This window comes from Phyllobates terribilis, unplaced genomic scaffold (assembly GCF_046119375.1).
Source record: "Phyllobates terribilis strain yellow unplaced genomic scaffold, ASM4611937v1 Scaffold_1__5_contigs__length_1240528914, whole genome shotgun sequence".
Taxonomy (NCBI): domain Eukaryota; kingdom Metazoa; phylum Chordata; class Amphibia; order Anura; family Dendrobatidae; genus Phyllobates; species Phyllobates terribilis.
In genome coordinates, this window is record NW_027362761.1 from 722114561 (window position 1) to 722135750 (window position 21190).

The 21190-nt window shown below is 40.0% G+C and overlaps 1 protein-coding gene across 1 annotated transcript in view; it reads left to right on the forward strand.

The window, feature by feature from the left end:
* MKNK2 (MAPK interacting serine/threonine kinase 2) overlaps nt 1–21190 on the forward strand; it is a 55410-nt gene that overhangs the window by 23754 nt on the left and 10466 nt on the right. The window contains exons 4-13 of the mRNA XM_073686328.1: nt 2231–2332; nt 6553–6650; nt 7860–7939; nt 8576–8649; nt 9947–10051; nt 12593–12648; nt 14146–14241; nt 17588–17782; nt 18273–18437; nt 20986–21029. Coding sequence (XP_073542429.1) covers nt 2231–2332; nt 6553–6650; nt 7860–7939; nt 8576–8649; nt 9947–10051; nt 12593–12648; nt 14146–14241; nt 17588–17782; nt 18273–18437; nt 20986–21029 — 1015 coding nt within the window. The remainder of the gene's footprint in view (nt 1–2230; nt 2333–6552; nt 6651–7859; nt 7940–8575; nt 8650–9946; nt 10052–12592; nt 12649–14145; nt 14242–17587; nt 17783–18272; nt 18438–20985; nt 21030–21190) is intronic.

Sequence of the window (21190 nt, forward strand, 5' to 3'; positions counted from 1 at the left end):
TGTTCAGAATAGTCACAATTTTTTCAGAGACAAAAATCTTTGTCCACTAAACAATTTGATCAAATAACCCTACTTTCCAAAAAATGTTTTTATGGTTTCACATATGTCTTGCATTAGTGGCCGAACACCTTGTATTGTTCATGCTTCTGTGGTGGAAGCAATGCTGAACTTTGGGATCTTGAAAAATGCAGCAAAAACTGCTTTTTTTTTTAAGCAGCTTCTTTACTGCCAAGAGAACAGGTTTTGCCTGGAGAAAAAAAATGCAACGTGTGAACAAAGGCTTATCATCCGACATGTGCTCGTGTTCAGAATTAGCCAATCACATTTAGGGTTCACTCACACTGGCGAGTAGCCAAGTTGGTGTTTTTACATGAGAGAGGATTGGTCTGGGGAAATCTATGTCCCCTCTGCACTATTCACCCAATGATTCCCATAGTGCAAGCACAATTTAAAAATGGGCATGTTAGAATACAGACATTATGGCGATGTAAAGGGGCTACGGCTGACAGATTACCTTTTAAAGAGGACCTGTCACCATGAAACTTTAGTCCAGTCTGCACTTCCATTGATCTGCTGTTATCTGCTCCTGCCGGATGTAAGCAATGTATGGAACATCACAGCTCCATATGGTCAGTGGCTGCTGCCGAGTATTCATCTCCCACTCAAGTGGATGAGAAATTAAACTGCTACTGCCCAGTGCTCCTGTTTAACAGCTGATTGTAGGTCCCTTGGGTGTCACATCCCAATATTGATGACCTATCCTACTGATGGGTCATCATTATACAAGCTCTGGACAAGTTGGAGCCAGATTGATGAAGAGTACTGTTTGTCACTCATTAAGTCCATGCCTCAGAGACTGCAAGCTGTTATTAAAGCCAGAGGTGGTGCAACAAAATACTAGTGATGTATTGGAGTGTTCTTTTGTGTGTTTGTTTTACATGATTCCATAATTTTTTCCTCAGAATTGAGTGATTCCATAATTTTTTTCCCCTCTGCTTGGTCTGAAAAAAATTACCCTTACGGAGTACCACATTATTAATCTTGATTTTAGTGTTTCTTAAAGCCCTAAAGTTGCCATTTGAAATGACTTTAGTTTTGTGCCATGTCTGTGATCTGCTTTCTTTTCAGCAACTTTAAGGCTGCGTGCCCCCTATGTGTTTTTCAAGCGTTTTTGCCGCCGAATTTCCGCAGCGAAAACGCTTGGTAATACATGCCTCATGGTCCCCAATGATAATCCGCATGTGCTGTGTACATGCTGTGGAAATTTCTGCTGCGGGCTATCATTGCGGGTTATCATTCCGCAGTATGTCCATTAATTTTGCAGACACGCAGCGTAATCGCCGCCATTGACTTGCATCGAAACGCATAATATCCGTGTCAGTACATTTGTACACACGGATATTTTGCGTTTCTATTTGCAGATGGTACCCGGATTTGGAGAACAAGACTCTCCTCCAGACCCAAGTACCATAGAAACTGTTAAAAAAAAAAAAAAAAAAAAAAAAAAAAAAAGAATTTTAAATAAAAAATAAAGCTTCTACTTGCCTTCCGATGTCCTCCCGGTGTTTTCTCTGCTCCGTCTGGTCTGCTCTATGGGTCGCGGTGTTGTGAAGGACCTGCCATGATGTCATTAAGTCATGTGACCTGTCACATGACTGAATGACATCACCTCAGGTCCATCACACCACCGCGAGCAGTGAAAGACACCGGACGCAGCAGAGAAAACACCGGGAGGACATCGGAAGGTAAGTATAATGTTTATTTTTTACCATTCTTCATTTTTTTTTTTTTTTTTTTTTAACTAGGTCACACTACTATAAATCCATGCCGGTTGCATGGTTTTATATAGTGTGAACAAGTTGTCAAGCACTTTCCAAGTGATGCTAAACTCGCTTGGAAAAGCGCTTGATAACCCGGCATGCAGAAATGCATGCAAAAACGCTTGACAAACGCTTCTACCTGGCGGGAAAAAACGCATGTAAAATCCGCATGCGTTTTTCCAGCAAGGGAGAAGCGGAAAGAATATGCAGCATTTCTGCATTGTGGGCACATAGCCTAAACAACTGAATGAACATCCTCCGAGCCCAGTGATTCCATAATTTTTGCCAGGGGTTGTAGTAATGATTATAGTTAGAAACTGCTTTTTTTTATCTAGTATCTATTGACCATTTAATGATGGCACTTTAGTCAGATCTAATGACATATTTTATTACAACTTTATTTTTCTCAGACATGCCTTCAAGTGCTCCCATAGATATTCCTGATTCCAAGAAAAGAACAAAGAAGAAAAAACGTTGCAGGGCAACAGATAGTTTCACTGGAAAGTTTGAAGGTCAGTATTTTAGTATTGCCTATTTGCAGAAAAAAAAAAGTGTCCCATCAGCTGTTTATCAGCACAACTCCAGGTTGCATATTGCTCATGTTAGTGTGGCCTGCAGCATCTCCGGACAGGTCTCCCATCAAACACATCTGAGACTTCATTGGTTGGCGATTGCAAAGGTAGCTGCCAGCAGTGGATCTTGATGATTTGCGTGCCTAAGTGCATTCAGCATGGCAGAATATTCCTCAGACAACTATTTTATAACCTCTTTCATTGCAACCAAGACGTGTAAAGTGCATGTATTTCTGTGCATGGTGTTCATACTTGAACAAGCGAGAGGTGTTGAAAATTTTTGTTTCCATATCATTAACATGTGTACATACATACATACATACATACATACATACATGCAGACGTGTGTGCACGTGTATATATGCATGCACACAGTTATGTATGATTTATTTCTGAATAAACACCTGCGAATATAGCAAACAATTATTTAGATTAATATCTAAAATAACCCTACTGTAGTTATGGAGAATGACACTGCGCTCTAATACAACAAATAAAACAAGAGACACAAAGTAGCTCCTATTAAAATGGTTTAATATGCAGCCAGCAACCTGCTTCCAGTAGTAATCTTATTTCACACGGTCACCAGCCCCCCATAAGTGAAGCAACCAGAGTTGCATAATCTATTTCAACTCGCTTATAATTTATGACACCTCTTATTGGTCCATGGGTGGCCCATGCTTCTGCTCCTCCTCCTCATACCGAGATGTGGCGGCGTTGTATATAAATAGAACAAGGCATGCGCACAACTGTTTTTCTGTTGCGCACACGCTTTAACATCTGTTATCACCCACAATCAAATCGATTAAAGTTGTGGTCGCAGTCCATGAGTCTGGATCACTAGTTTGTGTTGTCATGGTAAAATCTAGAGGTCGAAGAGGGCCTGGACTGACGTAACATCACCGGAAGTGAGGGTTATCTCTGCCCTAGCTTGACATCACCATGAGTGCTAGCAGCGCTCAGAGGAACATTTAGTAATGAAAGGCATTGGCACTTTCATAAATACCTATTTCTGGGGTATATAACATGGGAGCACGAGTTTGGTAGTGAACAACCACTTTAAAGGGAATCTCGGCAGGTTTTTCTAGCAATGGGTCAGTTACTGTGCTGCGTTTTGCTGTTTCAATACAATCAATACTTTATCAGCAGGAGATAATCACTAGAAGACAACTGGCCTCGTGCCTCCTAGTCCAACCACACCCCCAGCAGTGATTAGCAGCTCTTTGTAACTATACAATGTGGTGTGTGCGGGGTTATACATAGCTCAACAACTGATCTATGCTAGAACTGCAGCAGAGAAAACTGATTCCATCACAACTGCTGAGCCCAGTAAACTAAGTGATATATCGCTGGAATCAGGGTCTCTGTCCCAACATCATCATGCTGTCCGATTACAAAGCAAAGGCCTGCTGACAGATTCTCTTTAACACCTTATCAACATATGACGTACTGGTACGACATATGTCGGCTTACTGACTTTCATGCAGGCTTGCAAGCCGTCCCATATTTTTCTTGGCAAATGATGGCTGACGGAGCTCCGCCTGTGACTGTTAACATGTTAAATGCAGCTGTCAATCTCTGACAGTGGCATTTAACACATGCTGGCAGAAGGGGGCATCATCACAGGTGCGCCAAAAGGCGCGGGTAATGTGATTTCAGGGCGCCGATGGGTTGCTATGACTGCCAGGGGTTATGATACTTCTGTGAAAGCCAGCGTTTAGCGGACGTTCATAGATCGTGCTTCTCACTATACATAGCAGTGCTGATGCGATTGGATGATCTCCGATTCAAGTGCCCTAAGGGGACTAATAAATAAAGGAAAAGGTGTATAAAAAAAACTTTAATAAATATGAAAAAAAAATAGAAGTTCAACTTGCCCTCCTTTTTGCTTTATTAAAAATAATACAATGAAAAAATTATAAAAAAATACACGTTTGGTATAGCTGCGTTCGTAAAAGTCTAATGTATCACAATATTAAATTAAATTAATCTGATCAGTAAACGGCGTAACGAGATTAAAAATCAAAACTCCAGAATTACATTTTTTGGCTGCTGCAACATTGCAATAAAATGCAATAACTGGCGATCAAAACATCATATCTACCCCAAAATGGTATCAGTAAAAAGGTCTGCTCAGGGCGCAAACAATAAGCCCCTCACCCAGCCCCATATCCTTAAAAATGAAAATGTTATGGGGCTCCGAAAATGGCAACATAAGCTAAATTTATTTATTTTTGTATATGCATAAATGTACTGACCTGGAAAATCATATTGCCAGGTCAGTTTTACCGTATAGTGAACATGGCAAATAAAATAATAAAAAAAAAAAAAAAACAATTGTGGAATTTCCACGCACTTGGAATTTTTTTCCTGCTTTTTCAGGGCATCACTTGATAAAATAAATGGTGTCATTCAAAAGTATAACTTGTCCCACAAAAAATAAGCCCTCATACTGCTATGTGGACGGAAAAATAACATAAAGGTGTATAGTTTTTTGAAGAAAGGGAGGAAAAGACGAAAAAAATAAAACCGAAAATAGTCCTTTTAGGAAGTGTTAATACCATTTTTTGTCTTTGGAGAACTAGAAAAAAAAGTGAACTTTTTTTGCCATTTTAAATTAATCTTTACATGTGCTACACATTTATGGTGATATCAATTTTTATATAGCTGTATGAATATTTTTACTTTTGCATAAAAATCTGTTTGAGCCATAGGCTTAACAATTTTCATCCTGTTGTGGTGATTCAGTTGCGGTTTATCCCAACCAAATGTATAATTCTCCCGCAATGTCAAAATTCTGATTAATTCTAGTGCAAGATGAAGTCTGCAATAAGTGTTAGGCCTCGCCAGACCCCAAAAAAGCAGAGCTCAGCTGGGTGAGCAAGCTGCTGGGGTCTTCCAGAGGTTCTCATCCTTTGTATACAAAGAAACTATACATGTAGTGAGCGGGCTGTGATCATTCCCCACCACGTTGATTGCGGCACACATTGCAGAGCAGGCTGTCAATAAATGTGCCATGTATTACGGTGCGTTCACTGTGTAGTGAGCAGTGTATGTAACCAGTCTCTGCAGTGTCCCAATGATTGGAAGCGAGTGGCTTCAGGGATAGTATAATTTATTTCACTTTGTAGCCACTGCTCCAGTAGGCCTGCCAGGCATGATTTACATTCTATTTACCTGCAGATTTCCTCTATTTCTGCAGATAGATTGCATTTTGGAAGTCGCTGGTTAACTTTAATGTGAAGCCTAGTTGAGAATGACTTAAGGGATATTTTTACAAAGCCATGCTATGACTACAGAAAGACATTCTGGGCTGATAAAGAAGCTGGTCATAACTGAACATGCCTTAGATGTTCAGGAGGAATTTTGGAGCTATAGCAACAGCTGCAGCTACGCTGGAAGGACCGCAAATGGCACTGTTTGAATGGTTAGGTTTTGTCCTGTTCTGTCTTGTTTTAGTTTTTTAAAATTCTTCATATTGTGGTGATGCTGATTATTGCATGTACCAAGTAAAGCTGTTCATTGAATATGGATTATCTTGAAGTCTGCAATAAGATGAACATTTACTTTAGAGAACGTGTCAAACTTTTACCACCCCAAACCATTAACATGATTGTGTAGCATGTAGAAATAAGTCAGTCCCTTCAGTACCACAAAGCACTGCCCCTGCAGCATGAAATCCCATATGAAGCTGTATCTGAAAATGCACCATGGCATGATAATGCACTTCTAGCTTCTCAGCCTCACCCTGTATTTCCTACCTAGCAGCACCTTACCCAGTCTGATGACCGATCAGTTAGAGAAGGGTGCTGCTAGGTAGGAAATGCAGCCTGAGGATAAGAAGCTAGAAGTGCATTATCATGCCCTGGTGCACTTCCAGACACTTCAAAATGCATTTTCTCCTTGATAGAGCAATATTTTGGGGTCATAAAGGGATTGATTGGCTTATCGGTTAATAATTATATAATTGGGGGGGTCGAGGGTGTTATTTTTGACAGATTTCCTTTAGATGTGAATTTATAATGGATGCAAAGTGCATAGAATCTTATGAGCTTTGGGTGTAAGCCTTGTGCTGTTCATGTGTGTGTCTTTACTTCAAAAAGTTGCTTTGCCTACAGCTATTGTAACTAATGTGGATTCCTTTGAATTTCTCTTTATAGACATGTATCAACTTCAGGATGAGGTGCTTGGTGAAGGAGCACATGCCAAGGTCCAAAGCTGCATTAACGTAGTCACTAATAGGGAGTATGCAGTGAAAGTGAGTTCTTCTTTTTTTGTTAATGGTAGCTGTTTCTGACAGATCTTTGTTAATTGTATTATGAGCCCAGTTTCCTTGTGACTGAATATAACATTTTTTTATTATTTTAAATAGTTATTTTCCTGTTCTTAAGTTGGTACACACATGGACAAAATTGTTAGTACCCTTCTGTTAACATAAGAAACACCTAAAATGGTCACTGAAATAACGCTAAACTGACAAAAGTAATTTTCATTTTAAATTTACTGAATATGAACTAATTAAATTGACATTGTGGTTCAACCAAAAAGGAAATCAAATGTAATGAAAATGGTGTGGACAAAAGTGATGGTACCCCTAAAAAAGATTGAAAAGAATTGGACTATAGGGACATGTTAAACTAAGGTGTGTCCTGTAATTGCCATAACGGGTGTCTACAAACTTGTAATCAGTCAGTCTGCCTATTTACAATGTGAAAAGTAGTCACTGTGCTGTTTGGTATCAGTGTGTACCACATTGAACATAGATCAAGGAAAGCAAAGGAAAGGGTTGTCTCAGGAGATTAAAGATGGCCTTATAGCTTTTAACTTTCTAAACGGCTTGATGTTTCTCTTAAATACAATTGCAAATATTCAGGAGTTTAAGGTCTATGGGACTGTAGTAAACACCCCTGGACGTGGCTACAAAGAAAAATTGACAGCAAATTGTAGAGACTGCAGTTATAAACGGTAGCGAAAGAGTCCAGAACAACTTCCAAAGAGATTACAGGTGAACTCCCATGTTTGTGTCAGATTGCACCATCTGTCACTATCTTGTCCAAGTAAGATGACCAAGGAGGAAACCACTGCTGAAAGCAAGTCGTATAAAAGCAAGACTGGAATTTGTTAAAATTGGCAAGCCACAAAGATTGAGAATTTCCTTTGGACACATGAGACCAAATTTTAGTGCAATATAAAGATAAGACCTACTTGTTTCGACAAGAAGTCTTAATCATCGCAATGATTAAGACTTCTTGTCGAAACGCACAGGTCTTATCTTTATATTGCACAATTGCCTAAAATAGGCGAGTCAGGAAGCCGCATAAATTTAAGATGGTCGGCTCGTCAGTCCGAAATCAACAGATACTTTCTCTTGTGTACGAGCACCTACATAGTCAGTGTTCGTTACAGTACATGTTCATCAATGCATATCTGCTAAAGAAAATTGATACAGCTTCTGTTTTCCTATTAGATTATAGAGAAACGACCTGGTCACAGCCGAAGCAGAGTGTTCAGAGAAGTGGAAATGTTATATCAATGTCAGGGCCACAGGTGAGTGTATTTATTGCAATTTTTCATTTGACTATTAGAATAGGTTATTAAAGGGAATTTGTCACCAGGTTTTTGCCATGTAATCTGAGAGCAGCATGGTGTAGCGGCAGAGACCCTGATTCCAGCGATGTATCTTTTGCTAGGCTGCATGCTGAAATATCAGTAAAATCTGTTTATAAGCCGTTTTATTAATGAGCTCTGTATAACACCATCCTGCCACATATTGACAGCTATGTGTACACAGTGCAAAGGCAGAAAGCTGCCAGTCAGTGTTGTGGTGGGGTTTATTCAGAGCTCAGCACTCATAGAACTGGTCGATCTACAGTAGTTAAAACAGTGATTTGCTCAAAACTTCAACATGCAGCCCAGTAAGTGATACATCGCTAGAATTGGGGCCTCTGTCCTTACATTATGCTGCTCTCAGATGGGGTAGCCAAAACCTGGTGACAGATAATTAATAAAGGGCGAGTCTATGCATCAATGTAATTCAAGTTTTTCCTGCAATTGCCACAAAATTTCTGCAAAAATTTGCTATGATGTCATGGCAAAAACCAGAATGTGAATGAAGGGCGTGGACTCGCCTGAAATGTTGTTGACTACTACCGGTCATTAAAACTTGCTGCTTTTATGTCCCAGCAATGTCCTTGAATTAATAGAATTTTTTGAAGAGGAGGAGAAATTTTACCTCGTATTTGAGAAGATGTCTGGTGGTAAGTAAATGTGATAAAGATGTGTAGTAAAACCTTGGTGTTATGCCAGAACATGCCTAATAACATTAATTTATAATGTAGTGGTACTTTTCAATTCTGCAAAACCTCACAAATGCCATTACAAATATTGCTATATAGATCTAGATTTGGCCCCTTTAAGAGAGAGACCCCCCTACCCCACCCACAATTTTGCGTCCCATCTTTACTTGCTTTTGCCATAGTTTTGTTTTCATAGGCATATGAGGGCTTGTTTCTTTTTTTGCAGGATGAGTTGTAGTTTTTAATGACTTCGTTGATTTTCACCACACTATGTACTGAAAAACATACAAAAAAAATTTCAAGTGGAATGAAATACTGAAAAAATTGCAGTTCGTCATTGTGTATTGGGTTTTGTCTTTACGGTAATCATTTTATGGTATAAATTACCAGGTAAAATTATTCACTTGGTTAGTACAATTATGGGCATACCAGATTTGGAAAAAAAAATCAGAAGTTTGAAAGAAAAAAAAAAAAAAAGTTGCGATCGGTAATGTCTTTTTATTTTTTTCCATCAATAAAGCTGTATAAGGGCTTGATTGTTTTGTGTCTTGAGACAATGGTTTTTAATGATGCCAGTATGGAGTCCATTTGATGTTTTGATCAATTTTTGGTTGCATCCCTTTTAGGTAGGTGTGGTGATTGGAAAAACTTTATTCTAATGTTATGATTTTTTTTTTGGGCGTTTTTGTATGGGTATATAAGTGTCAGAATTTGATCTGTCTGGCCTTAGGCTACTAGACTGCAGTCACATTATGACTTGTAGATTTGTAGCCTAAGGCCGAACAACTCCGTTCAGGTGTTAAGGGGGTACTTAGTTGAAGTTTGTCTAAGAAATGGTGTTGAGAAATCTGCCCCAATATGTTCATATCAGATAAAGTGAGGAAACCCTGCATTAAACCTTCCTTCTCCCCTTGTCCCCTTGAATGACAGGCCTCTCTTTACGTGCGTGTGAAGGGAGAGTTCGATCGGTCAGATCCTGGGATATGCTTTATCTTTAGAACTATCTCTACCTTTCAGAGAACTTTTTTTTAGAACTCGGTCAACTGTTTAAAATTTCTTTCTACCCAAATTCCTTCCATGACTGCTTTTGCCCAGTGTTTTCCCAAAAAGTAGTGTACACTTGCATTTATCAGTGTTAAACATCATTTACCACTTATTCAGATTAATCTAATAAAACATGTCATGTTGCTCTTATTTGTCGTTTATTTTGTTACATTGTTGCATATTGTTTTGTTACCATCTCTACTTGATATCCTAGGTTCAATACTAAATCACATTCATCGGCGGAAGTATTTCAATGAGAGAGAAGCCAGTTTTGTAGTAAAAGATATTGCAGGGGCTCTAAACTACTTGCACAACAAAGGTAGGTATCTGAAATTAAAAGAAAAGATTTTTCACATTACCTATGAGCTGCTGCCAATCCCCCATACATGTGTACCAGTAACAACATTGATCTTCGCCGTCTAACCCTTTAGATACTGCGGTCAATAGATGCTGTGGCATCTTCGTTGTTAGACCATAACAAGTCATAGAAGGACCAGAAATAGTGGTACTCATGTACACAGACACAGGAGCACTTATTCTGAAAGGTTACTTGAATATATAGTTACCCTTTTAGCCATTTTAGCTTTTTTAATGCTAGAATGGCTAATTTTAAAGGGTAACTGTACATTCATGTGCCTTCAGAATAAGCTGCCCTGTATACTTGATGAGCAGCACGATTTCCTGCCTTTCTAGGACATGTGTCCTGCAGTTGGAGTATTGAAAATGTAGTCAGAATTTAAGCTCCATCTTTCGTAATATGATTTGTAATGATACATATTATAAATCATATATGACGGCTGGAGCTCAAATTCTGACTACGTTTTTGATGCTTCAACTATCAGAATTAATATCATTTGGTAAAGTATAACTTGGTGAAACTGGCCTGTAAGGTGTTCTGTAAGGACAACTGTAGTATATGTATATTTTGGAAACCAGAAAAAAAAATTGGCATAAAAACATTGGGGGCAATTGATTACGACTCCTGAAGCGCATGCCAGTCTTAATGATGCTCTCGCTGTAGTACGCTGACATGATTCATTAAGCAGCGTGCACTACTTACTGAATCAGGCACATCTGACACCCAGTGTGCTCCGCCGCCAGGAATGTACGACAGCCAGGGGCTGGTCAATCGATGGCCGCTTGAACCCCGATTCAGAGCCAAATCCTAAGGCCACGGCCCCACTATCCGTATACTGTCAGTATTTTTTCTCAGGAGTGGGAGCCAGAACCAGGAGTGGGTGACAAAATTCAGAATTGGTGACTTGTTTCTATTATACCTTTTCTCTGATTGTTCCTCACCTGGTTTTGGTTCCCACTCCTGAGAAAAAATACTGACCAAATACTGATAGTGGGGCCGTGGCCTAACAGTGAGATAGTGTGCAATCAGTATTTAGCTAGCTTGCCAAGGGGAGAAAACCCCCTTTAACCCCTTTACGACATAGGGCGTATTAGTACGCCCTGTGTCATCACCCTCGGTTTAGTGAGGGCTCCGGCGGTGAGCCCGCACTGAACCGGGCACATGTCGGCTGATTCTTACTGCTGACATGTGCCCGCGACAGCCGCGGGTGGAATCGCGATCCACCCGCGGCTGTTAACATGTTAAATGCCGTTGTCAATCTCCGACAGCAGCATTTAGCGCGCGCGTCCTAAGCCCCGCCCATCGGCGACCCCCTCACATGATCGCGGGTCACTGATGGGTGGGCATGACAACCCAGGGTCTGCAGCAGACGCCTGTGGTTGTCATGAGCTGGTCGCTATGAGCGCCTCCTAGTGGTCGGCGCTCATAGCACAGGACCATTTCTGCTGCATACAGGTGATCTGCTGATCACCTGTATGTAGCAGAGGCGATCGGACAGTTGCTGCTTCTAGTCTCCTATGGAGACTATAGAAGTATGCAAAAAGTGAAAAAAAAATGTTTTAAAAAAATATAAAAGTTTAAATCACCCCCCTTTCGCCCCATTCAAAATATAATAATAAAAAAAAAAACATACACATATTTAGTATCGCCGCGTTCAGAATCGCCCAATCTATCAATATAAAAAAAGAATTAATCCGATCGGTAAACGGCGTAATGAGAAAAAATTCTGAACGCCAGAATTACTTTTTTTGGTCGCCGCAAAATTGCAATGAAATGCAATAACGGGCGATCAAAACATCAGATCTACCCCAAAATGGCATCAATAAAACTTCAGCTCAGTGCGCAAAAAATAAGCCCTCACCTGGCCCCATATCCCAAAAAATAGAGACGCTACGGGTCTCGGAAAATGGCGCCATTTTTTTTTTTTTTTTCACCACTTAAATAAAAAAGAACCTATACATGTTTGGTGTCTACGAACTCGTAATGACCTGGAGAATAATGATGGCAGGTCCGTTTTAGCATTCAGTGAACGTGGTAAAAAAATTTTAAAAAAACCTCTGTGGTATTGCACTTTTTTTTGCAATTTCACCGCGTTAAGAATTTTTTTCCCGTATACGATATGGTAAAACTAGTAATGGCGTTGAAAAGTACAACTCGTCCCGCAAAAAATAAGCCCTCACACGGCCATATTGACCAAAAAATAATAACGCTATGGCCCTGGGAACAAGGGGAGCAAAAAATGAAAACTCAAAAACGGAAAATGGCCCGGGGGTGAAAGGGTTAAAAGTTTTGTGGTTTTAAAGTCGGTCTCAAATAAGTTGTTTAGATGCACAACACCTAAATTTAAAGGTCAGGAGTTAATACATGACAGCTCCACCTACTCGCAGGAGACCAAAAATCTTAGTGCTTCCAATTGCCTGTTTTCATTGTAGTGCTTTTTTCATTTAACATTGCTCAAAAGAAATAATTTTCTAGAAATTAAAGTAATTGGTATTTTCACAGGTATAGCACATCGAGATTTGAAACCTGAAAACATCCTCTGTGAAAGCCTCCATCAGGTAAGGAAGGGAATGAGAGAAAGCACATTGGAAAGGCTTTTATGGCAGATCTGTATGGCCATACAGCTGCAAATGTTCCTGGCTTAGCTCTGCCCTGTTCTGCTTGATGGCTTATTATGATGGATCCATAGGAAGCTGCTTAGCACTTAGGAGGGTGATCTGTCTCCTTTTATAAAAAAGCAAAAAAACGTGTTTAGCATTTTTCTATACACATTTGCCTCCAGTGTCTCTCTTTTTTTGGTCTTTCTGCTTTTTTTTTACATTTAGCGGTACTGCATCTCAGCTTCATTCATACAGTGCCCAACCCTTTAGACATCCTACACTGACTTTATCTGCAGCAGAAAACAAAGCCGATGAACAAGTGCATCTAATTAAGAATGGTAAAAATGTATGTCACTTGTCAATGAAATGGCGCATTAGATACTCAGACCCTTAACCCATTATCTACCAATGTCCTTTTTTTGGGATGCCTAATTTTTTGCTTCTAGCAACTAAGATTTTCTAATTAGGTCCAAAAAATGAAAATTGCTAATTTGGCAAGTAATGGGTTAAAATCACTAACCCCCAAATGACCACAATATAGACTCCTAATTAGGGCTCTTTCAGATGTCATGTTTTTCATGGATAGCATTTGTATCTGTGATGGTCTTTTGGGTAGGTCATATATCCAATTTTTTTTTCTTTGGACGACTTGTCCAATATTCAAGTGTTGTGTCAAATTTGCAAATGCAACTTTATGGATCCATGAAAAAAAATCAGACAGCACTCGGATGCCATCCATGTTTTTCAAATTCTTGATAGAAGCTTGAGAAACCTCCATCAGTTTTTGTTTTTTTTTCATCTGGGAGAAACCTGATGAAACGCTGACTGTACAAACTGACACTGACTCTGATCAGGAGGCAGATTTTAGTATTGCATTGTCACACAGGCTTAATTTTTTTCTTACTCTTCGGGCTGTCAGAAAACCCTATTGGGGTTCAGCCACACAGAGCGGATCTGCTGTGGAGTTTATATATGCACAATGTCAATAGGCGATCTGCACAATAGAGACGATTCACACTATATGGTAAAACTGACCGGCGATATGATTATCCAGGTCAGTACGAGTACACAGATACCAGACCTGTATAGTTTATTTTTAATTGAAGTGGTGAAAAAAAAAAAATCCGAAATGTGTGGAAAAAATGTTTTTGCTTTTGTTGCCACTTTCCAAGACCTGTAGCGTTCTAATTTTTCAGGATATGGGGCTGTGTGAGGGCTTTTTTTGCGCTCTAAGCTGATTTTTTTATTGATACCCCTTTGGGGTAGATATGAATTTACTTCAGCTTTTCTTCACAGCTTTCTTGACGTTCAGACAGTCCACAGCATATCTGACCTATGTGAACAAGCCATAAATTCTTTGATGCTTCCTACTCCCGGGAAGGAAACAAGATTATAAAATCTGTTCTTTGGTATCAAATACTTGTTGTTAATGTCAATACGTCTTCTCTATGCCAGGTGTCCCCAGTGAAGATTTGTGACTTTGACCTTGGCAGTGGGATCAAGTTGAATAGTGATTGCTCACCTATATCTACCCCTGAACTTTTAACGCCGGTAAAATAAACACTTTATCATTACTTATTTGTTCCTAAAAAAAGATTAGTGGGTATAAAGATTTCCTCTACAGCGGATATAAAGTCTACACACCGATGGAAAAAATTTCACTTTTCCCCTTAATTAAAAAAAAATCATTCCAAGAAGAATCATTTCCGAACTTTTTCCACCTTTTAATGTTACTCATAGGTGGTAGAAAAGCACTGAGAAACAAAATGAAATCATTTTGAGAGGAAAATAAGTTACAAAGCTAAAATGATGTTGTTGCATAAGAGCGAACACCCTCTTGTAATTGGGGATGTGGTTATGTTCAGAATTGGACAATCAAGTTTGAACTCATGTTAAAGGAATCTGTCAGTAGGTTTTTGTATGTAATCTGAGAGTAGCATGATGTAGAAGCAGAGACCCTGAATCCAGTGATGTGTAACTTACTAGGCTGTGTTTTGCCATTTCAATACAATCATTGATTTATCAAAAGGAGAGATTATCTTTACCGGACAACTTGACACTTCATCATGGTGCTGTCAGATTACATGGCAAAAATCTGTTGACAGATTCCTTTTAAATAGTAGTCAGTACACAGCTGCCATAATTTACAGTGATTCTGATTAATTCCACATAAAGTTTAGGATATTCCTGACATTTTCCTAGTTGCATTCTACTGCAAAAGCCATGGTCCGTAAACCGTGCGATTCATCTCATTGTTGAAAATTATCAGTCAGAAGGTCAAAACATTTTTTCCAAGGCATTTGATGTATCATGGAAAATTGTGAAGACAGTCATCAAGAAGTGGCTCAAAAATTAATAAAAAATTATCTGTGAGGCCCCGAAGAGGCCTACAGCAACATTAAAGGAGCTGTAGCAATTTCTGGCAAGTACTGCTTGTGCGCTGCATGTAGCAACAATCTCCCATATTCTTTGCACGTTTGGCCTGTATGGCTGGGTGGCAAGTAAAATGAAAGCCTTTTCTTACAAAGAAAAACATCAAAGCCCGGCTATGTTTTACCAGAATCTACGTAGTCTGCCAAAAGCATGTGGGAAAACATGTTATGGTCAGATGTCGCAAAGATTAAACTATGAATTACCAAAAGAACACCATACCCACAGTGAAGCATAATGTAGGCCGTGTTATACACTGCTCAAAAAAAATAAAGGGAACACTTAAACAGAATATAACTCCAAGTAAATCAAACTTCTGTTAAATCAAACTGTCCACTTAGGAAGCAACACTGATTGACAATCAATTTCACATGCTGTTGTGCAAATGAAATAGACAATAGATGGAAATTATTGGCAATTATCAAGACACACTCAATAAAGGAGTGGTTCTGCAGGTGGGGACCACAGACCACATCTCGGTACCAATGCTTTCTGGCTGATGTTTTGGTCACTTTTGAATGTTGGTTGTGCTTTCACGCTCGTGGTAGCGTGAGACGGACTCTACAACCCACAGAAGTTGCTCAGGTAGTGCAGCTCATCCAGGATGGCACATCAATGCGAGCTGTGGCAAGAAGGTTTGCTGTGTCTGTCAGCGTAGTGTCCAGAGGATGGAGGCGCTACCAGGAGACAGGCCAGTACACCAGGAGATGTGGAGGGGGCCGTAGGAGGGCAACAAGCCAGCAGCAGGACCGCTACCTCCACCTTTGTGCAAGGAGGAACAGGAGGAGCACTGCCAGAGCCCTGCAAAATGACCTCCAGCAGGCCACAAATGTGCATGTGTCTTGACAAACTGTTAGAAGCATAATCCATGAGGGTGGTATGAGGGTAGTATGAGGGCCCGACGTCCACAGATGGGGGTTGTGTGCTCAGCCTAACACCATGCAGGACGCTTGGCATTTACCACAGAACACCAGGATTGGCAAAGTCGCCACTGGGCACCCTGTGCTCTTCCCAGATGAAAGCAGGTTCACACTGAGCACATGTGACAGACGTGACAGAGTCTGGAGACGCCGTGGAGAGCGATCTTCTGCCTGCAACATCCTCCAGCATGACCGGTTTGGCAGTGGGTCAGTAATGGTGTGGCATTTCTTTGGAGGGCTGCACAGCCCTCCATGTGCTTGCCAGAGGTAGCCTGACTGCCATTAGGTACCGAGATGAGACAATCTGCTGGTGCGGTTGGCCCTGGGTTCCTCCTAATGCAGGACAATGCCAGACCTCATGTGGCTGCAGTGTGTCAGCAGATCCTGCAAGATGAAGGCATTGAAGCTATGGACTGACCCGCCCGTTCCCCAGACCTGAATCCGATTGAGCACATCTGGGACATCATGTCTCGCTCCATCCACCAACGTCACGTTGCACCACAGACTGTCTAGGAGTTGGCTTATGCTGTAGTCCAGGTCTGGGAGGAGATCCCCAGGAGACCATCTGCAACCTCATCAGGAGCATGCCCAGGCATTGTAGGGAGGTCATACAGGCACGTGGAGGCCACACACAATACTGAGACTCATTTTGACTTGTTTTAAGGACATTACATCAAAGTTGGATCAGCCTGTAGTGTGTTTTTCCACTTTAATTTTGGGGGTGACTCCAAATCCAGGCCTCCATTGGTTAATAAATTTGATTTCCATTGATGATTTTTGTGTGATTTTGTTGTCAGCACATTCAACTTTGTACAGAGCAAAGTATTCAATGAGAATATTTCATTCATTCAGATCTACGATGTGTTATTTGAGTGTTCCCTTTATTTTTTTGAGCAGTGTATTTTTGGGGATATTTTTCGTCAGCTACATCTGGAACTTTACAAGATGGAGGAAATTATAAAACGTTCCAAATATCAATCAATTTTGCAACAAAACCTTCAGGCCTCTAAAATTAATTTCATCTTCCAGCACGACAGCAACACCAATACCTCCAAATGAAAATGCCTCCGAACATACTTCCAAAGCAACAAAAGAATGGCTTTGCTAGAAAAAGAAAGTTTTCACATGGCCCAGCCAAAGCCTAGATGTGAATCCAAATGAAAATCTGTGGGTGACCTGAAGAGGGTGCTGTACACAGGAGATGCCTTCACAATCTGACAGATTTGGAGCGCTACTGCAAGGAAGTGAGCAAAGATGCCAATTCAAGATGATAATCTGACTCTGGTTATAGTTTCCCAATGTACACACACACAGGAGAGACCTTCAGTGTACTGGAGCTGGACATAAAACAGCTGGCCGGGGGGGGTGGGAAGGGGCACACTGGACTAGTGGATCTCTCAAATCTATAAAAAAAAAAATCTGAGTCTCTAGTGGGGCAACTCGTGTAATTTTAAACTTTTATTCCTTTTAAGTACTGAATAAAAACTGCCTTTCTTCCTGCTGTGTTGCCAAATCTAGTTTATATGTTTGACCTTATTTGTCTACAGTGTGGATCCGCAGAATATATGGCTCCCGAAGTGGTTGAGGCATTTAATGAGGAAGCGTCAATATATGACAAACGCTGCGATCTGTGGAGCCTTGGAGTGATCTTATACATCATGTTGAGTGGCTATCCACCATTTGTCGGGCACTGTGGAAGTGCTTGTGGCTGGGATAGAGGAGAGGCTTGTCCCGCTTGTCAGGTATTCTGAATAGGAACCTACATTTTGGCTGCTTTAAAGGAGTTGGCTACTTTTGTTAGAAAAAGCATGTCCCCAACACCTTTTTTTTGTTTCACCAGTTTATATATAAATCCTCCTGCGCTTGTTAGTGCTGCTTTCCTGATAAAGTTGTGGTTGCTCTCCTGTCCACAAAATGTTGATGATCAGACCAGTCCATCAGCTCCAATTGAAAATCACTAATCAATGGGAAAGTGGTTTATCACTTGGAGGAAGTGGCTGAACTTGGTGTGGTCACATAGTCCTCCATCAGCTACCATTTTTAGGCCAGGAGAGCAGTGCAGTCTGAGGAAAGCTGCACAAAGTGCAGGAGGAGAACCATTATTAGTAGGTGCCACATGGTCATGTTCCATCACAATTGTTAGAATAATCATAAAGTGGCCAAGCCGTTTAGTTTTATTTTTTCGTTTTACTTTCACAAATTTTGATATTGCTATTTTTATGCCATCAACAGAATATGCTATTTGTAAGTATTCAAGAAGGAAAATATGAGTTTCCAGATAAAGACTGGGCTCACATATCATCTGGAGCCAAAGATCTGATCTCCAAGTTGCTGCTACGAGATGCCAAAAAGAGACTAAGTGCAGCACAGGTTTTACAGCATCCGTGGGTGCAAGGGGTAAGTCCCAAACGAATTTGAAGTTGATTGTGCATTATACAGATTCGGAAAAAGAAAGGGAATGAAAATGCAACTTTTACTTTGTTTACTAACCTTTATGGACATTGAAAGGGTGAATTCTCATGCAGATCTGTTGCCAAAAAAATCCTAAACAGAAATAGAACTAATTTTCATTAGCAGATATTTCAGCAACTATTTAGTGGTTATCGGCAAGCCCCATTCAGATGATTTTGACACTTGCAGAAATTTCTTCTACAAATCTGCTGCTTAATTTTTTCTTGGCACTGTTGTAACCCGCTATCTGGTTAGTGTTGTATGGCAAAACTGAGTCACATTTTCAACCAGAAATATTTTGGTAATTTTATTCAAACTGTAAAAATTGTAATTCCATAAGAAGAATGACCATTTTATCAAATTGTCATTTTAAAAAATATTGCTATTGCTGCCGGAAACCGAGAAGCACAAGAGACGAGTCGGAAAGGCTAGTCCTCAGCGGTTTCTCTGCCCATTCCCCTTTCGTGACAGATCTTTCACTGCTTGTGTTTATAAGGAGAGACCTGCCAGTCATTGGCAGTGGGCAGGAAGAAGGCATTGCAGGCCTGCCTTTTTGACTGACTAGTCTCCAGCGACTTTTAAAGTATAAAACACTGCAGCATTTCAGAAAGAGTCAAACATACCTGGCTGAGATCATACAGCCAACGCCTGATACATGCTCACGGATCGGGCAGCATGTATCAGCTGTCAGGTTCCCTTTACATGTCCGTGTGCTATCTGTATGCAAAAAGGATAGCCTACGGACCGCACACTGACCATTGTGCGGTGGTTCACATGCATGTTTATTCACGAATAGACGGTGTGCATGTAAAAATGGCAGTATGTGCTACTTTGATTTTTTTTTTTTTTTTTTTTTTTTTTTTTTTAGAATTAGACTCTCGCGCTGTTAAGTTAGTGGGTGTGCAAAAATTAGTGAAATTCAGGTTTCCATCCGTTTGTTTTTCCACTGAAGTTTTTAACATAGGAAGCTGGATTTAGCCTACTATATTTTTATATTGTTGATGTAGAAAACTAGTGCCATAGAGATACGTCATGTGTCTTGCAGAAATAAACGGATATACGGATGGCAATACAAATGAAAATTCATCTGTTTTTTAGGTGAAAAACAGAGTATGTAAAAATCCTCTTTCATGTGAACCTAGGCTAAAATATAATTTCACCCATGTCCATCTTGGTTAATTTATTTCTGACAGTTGTGACTGTAAAGATACAGATTATATATTATGTTTTTGTCTTTTCTCTGGGGTGTCCATCTGTGTGAAAGCCAGGCACTTGTAGCACCCTAAAATCATGACACCTTGCAATAAGGCCATTTTCAAAGAGAATGTCATCAGAAAATGATCTATTGTTTGAATCGTGTTTTCATGGTTCACGTTACTAAATTTTATTTTTTCTTATCACGATCTATTTTTATTTTTAGATTTGTTTTTCTCTAACATCCTGCAATTTATTAGACTGACAAGATCCTGTTCCTCATGGACATTAGCAGCTATAGACTAAGTCAGACCCTAGTTGTTCGTCTAGAAGTATAGACTTGGCATGCTCTAATCTGAACAAAGGTCATCTTAAATTGAGGGGGTAGACGAGTAGCTACAACATCAATTATTAGAGGGGTTGTATAAAGTTCATAGATGGTGAAATTGCAAAGTGTTTATAAAAACAAGCATCTTTGCAATTTACCTCCAGAACCGAGGGATTTTTAATTTTACAGTGTACAGCTTGCCAAATTTACCGGCCACCATTCAGTCCCAGCTTGGCGCATTGTCTTTGAGACCAGCCATGCGATTGTAGTCTGAGAATGAGGTAGAGCAAGAACAATGTGTAAGTCAAAGAAGGGGACAGTCTAATTCTCAGTCTTGTGTCAGAAGCTTCTAATAAAGAGCTGGTTTGCGAAAGAATAAGTCATATCAACTCCTTTGTTCTGTAGTATGCCTAGTGCCAGGCTTATAGTGTGGTGGGGCCAACTTTCCACTGATCTCAGTGCTTGTGCGATAAGTATTTCTCAACTTCACCTTTTCTAAAAAAAAAAAAAGCACCTGTAAAAGGTAGCCAAGATGTAATGCCATCAGAAATTCTAGCAAACCTTTTTTTTTTTAAATACACTTAATATGGAAGGGAGATTTAAACAATGGGCCATTTTCTGACCCTTTCCCTTTAATGATCACATTTTAAAAAAGGCATTGGAGGTTATAAAGTTGTGCAAGTATGTAGCATGAATATTTAGCTGTAAGTACATATGAGAATTTCCTCTGCTACAAGTGCCACTTGCTTCGTCGTCTCTCCTGTGTTCTCTGCTGGAACTGGAATAGATGGCGTTCTGTCAGTCGTTCACTAGAGCCGCTGATTGACTGCAGGATGTCATTGGTTCCAATCCTGGTGGAAACCACTCTATTCGTGGTAGATTCGAGTATTGAGCAACACTTATCTCCCAGGTTTTGATATGTCAAGGAAAACCACATTTAAATGAAGTTGACAATTTGTTTTGCTATTCCAGTGTGCTCCACAGAATACACTCCCAACTCCTATCATCCTTCAGAGGTGAGTGTCACTTTTCTGTTGGGACTTGATGATAAATGGTAAATATTACCTCTGAAACCGCATGCAATACTGTATTACAATAGGGCAAATAAAATACAATTTCTCCAGCAATGGTGAGAGCAGATTGACTATTGCAGGAATATTAATAATATAAATGAATA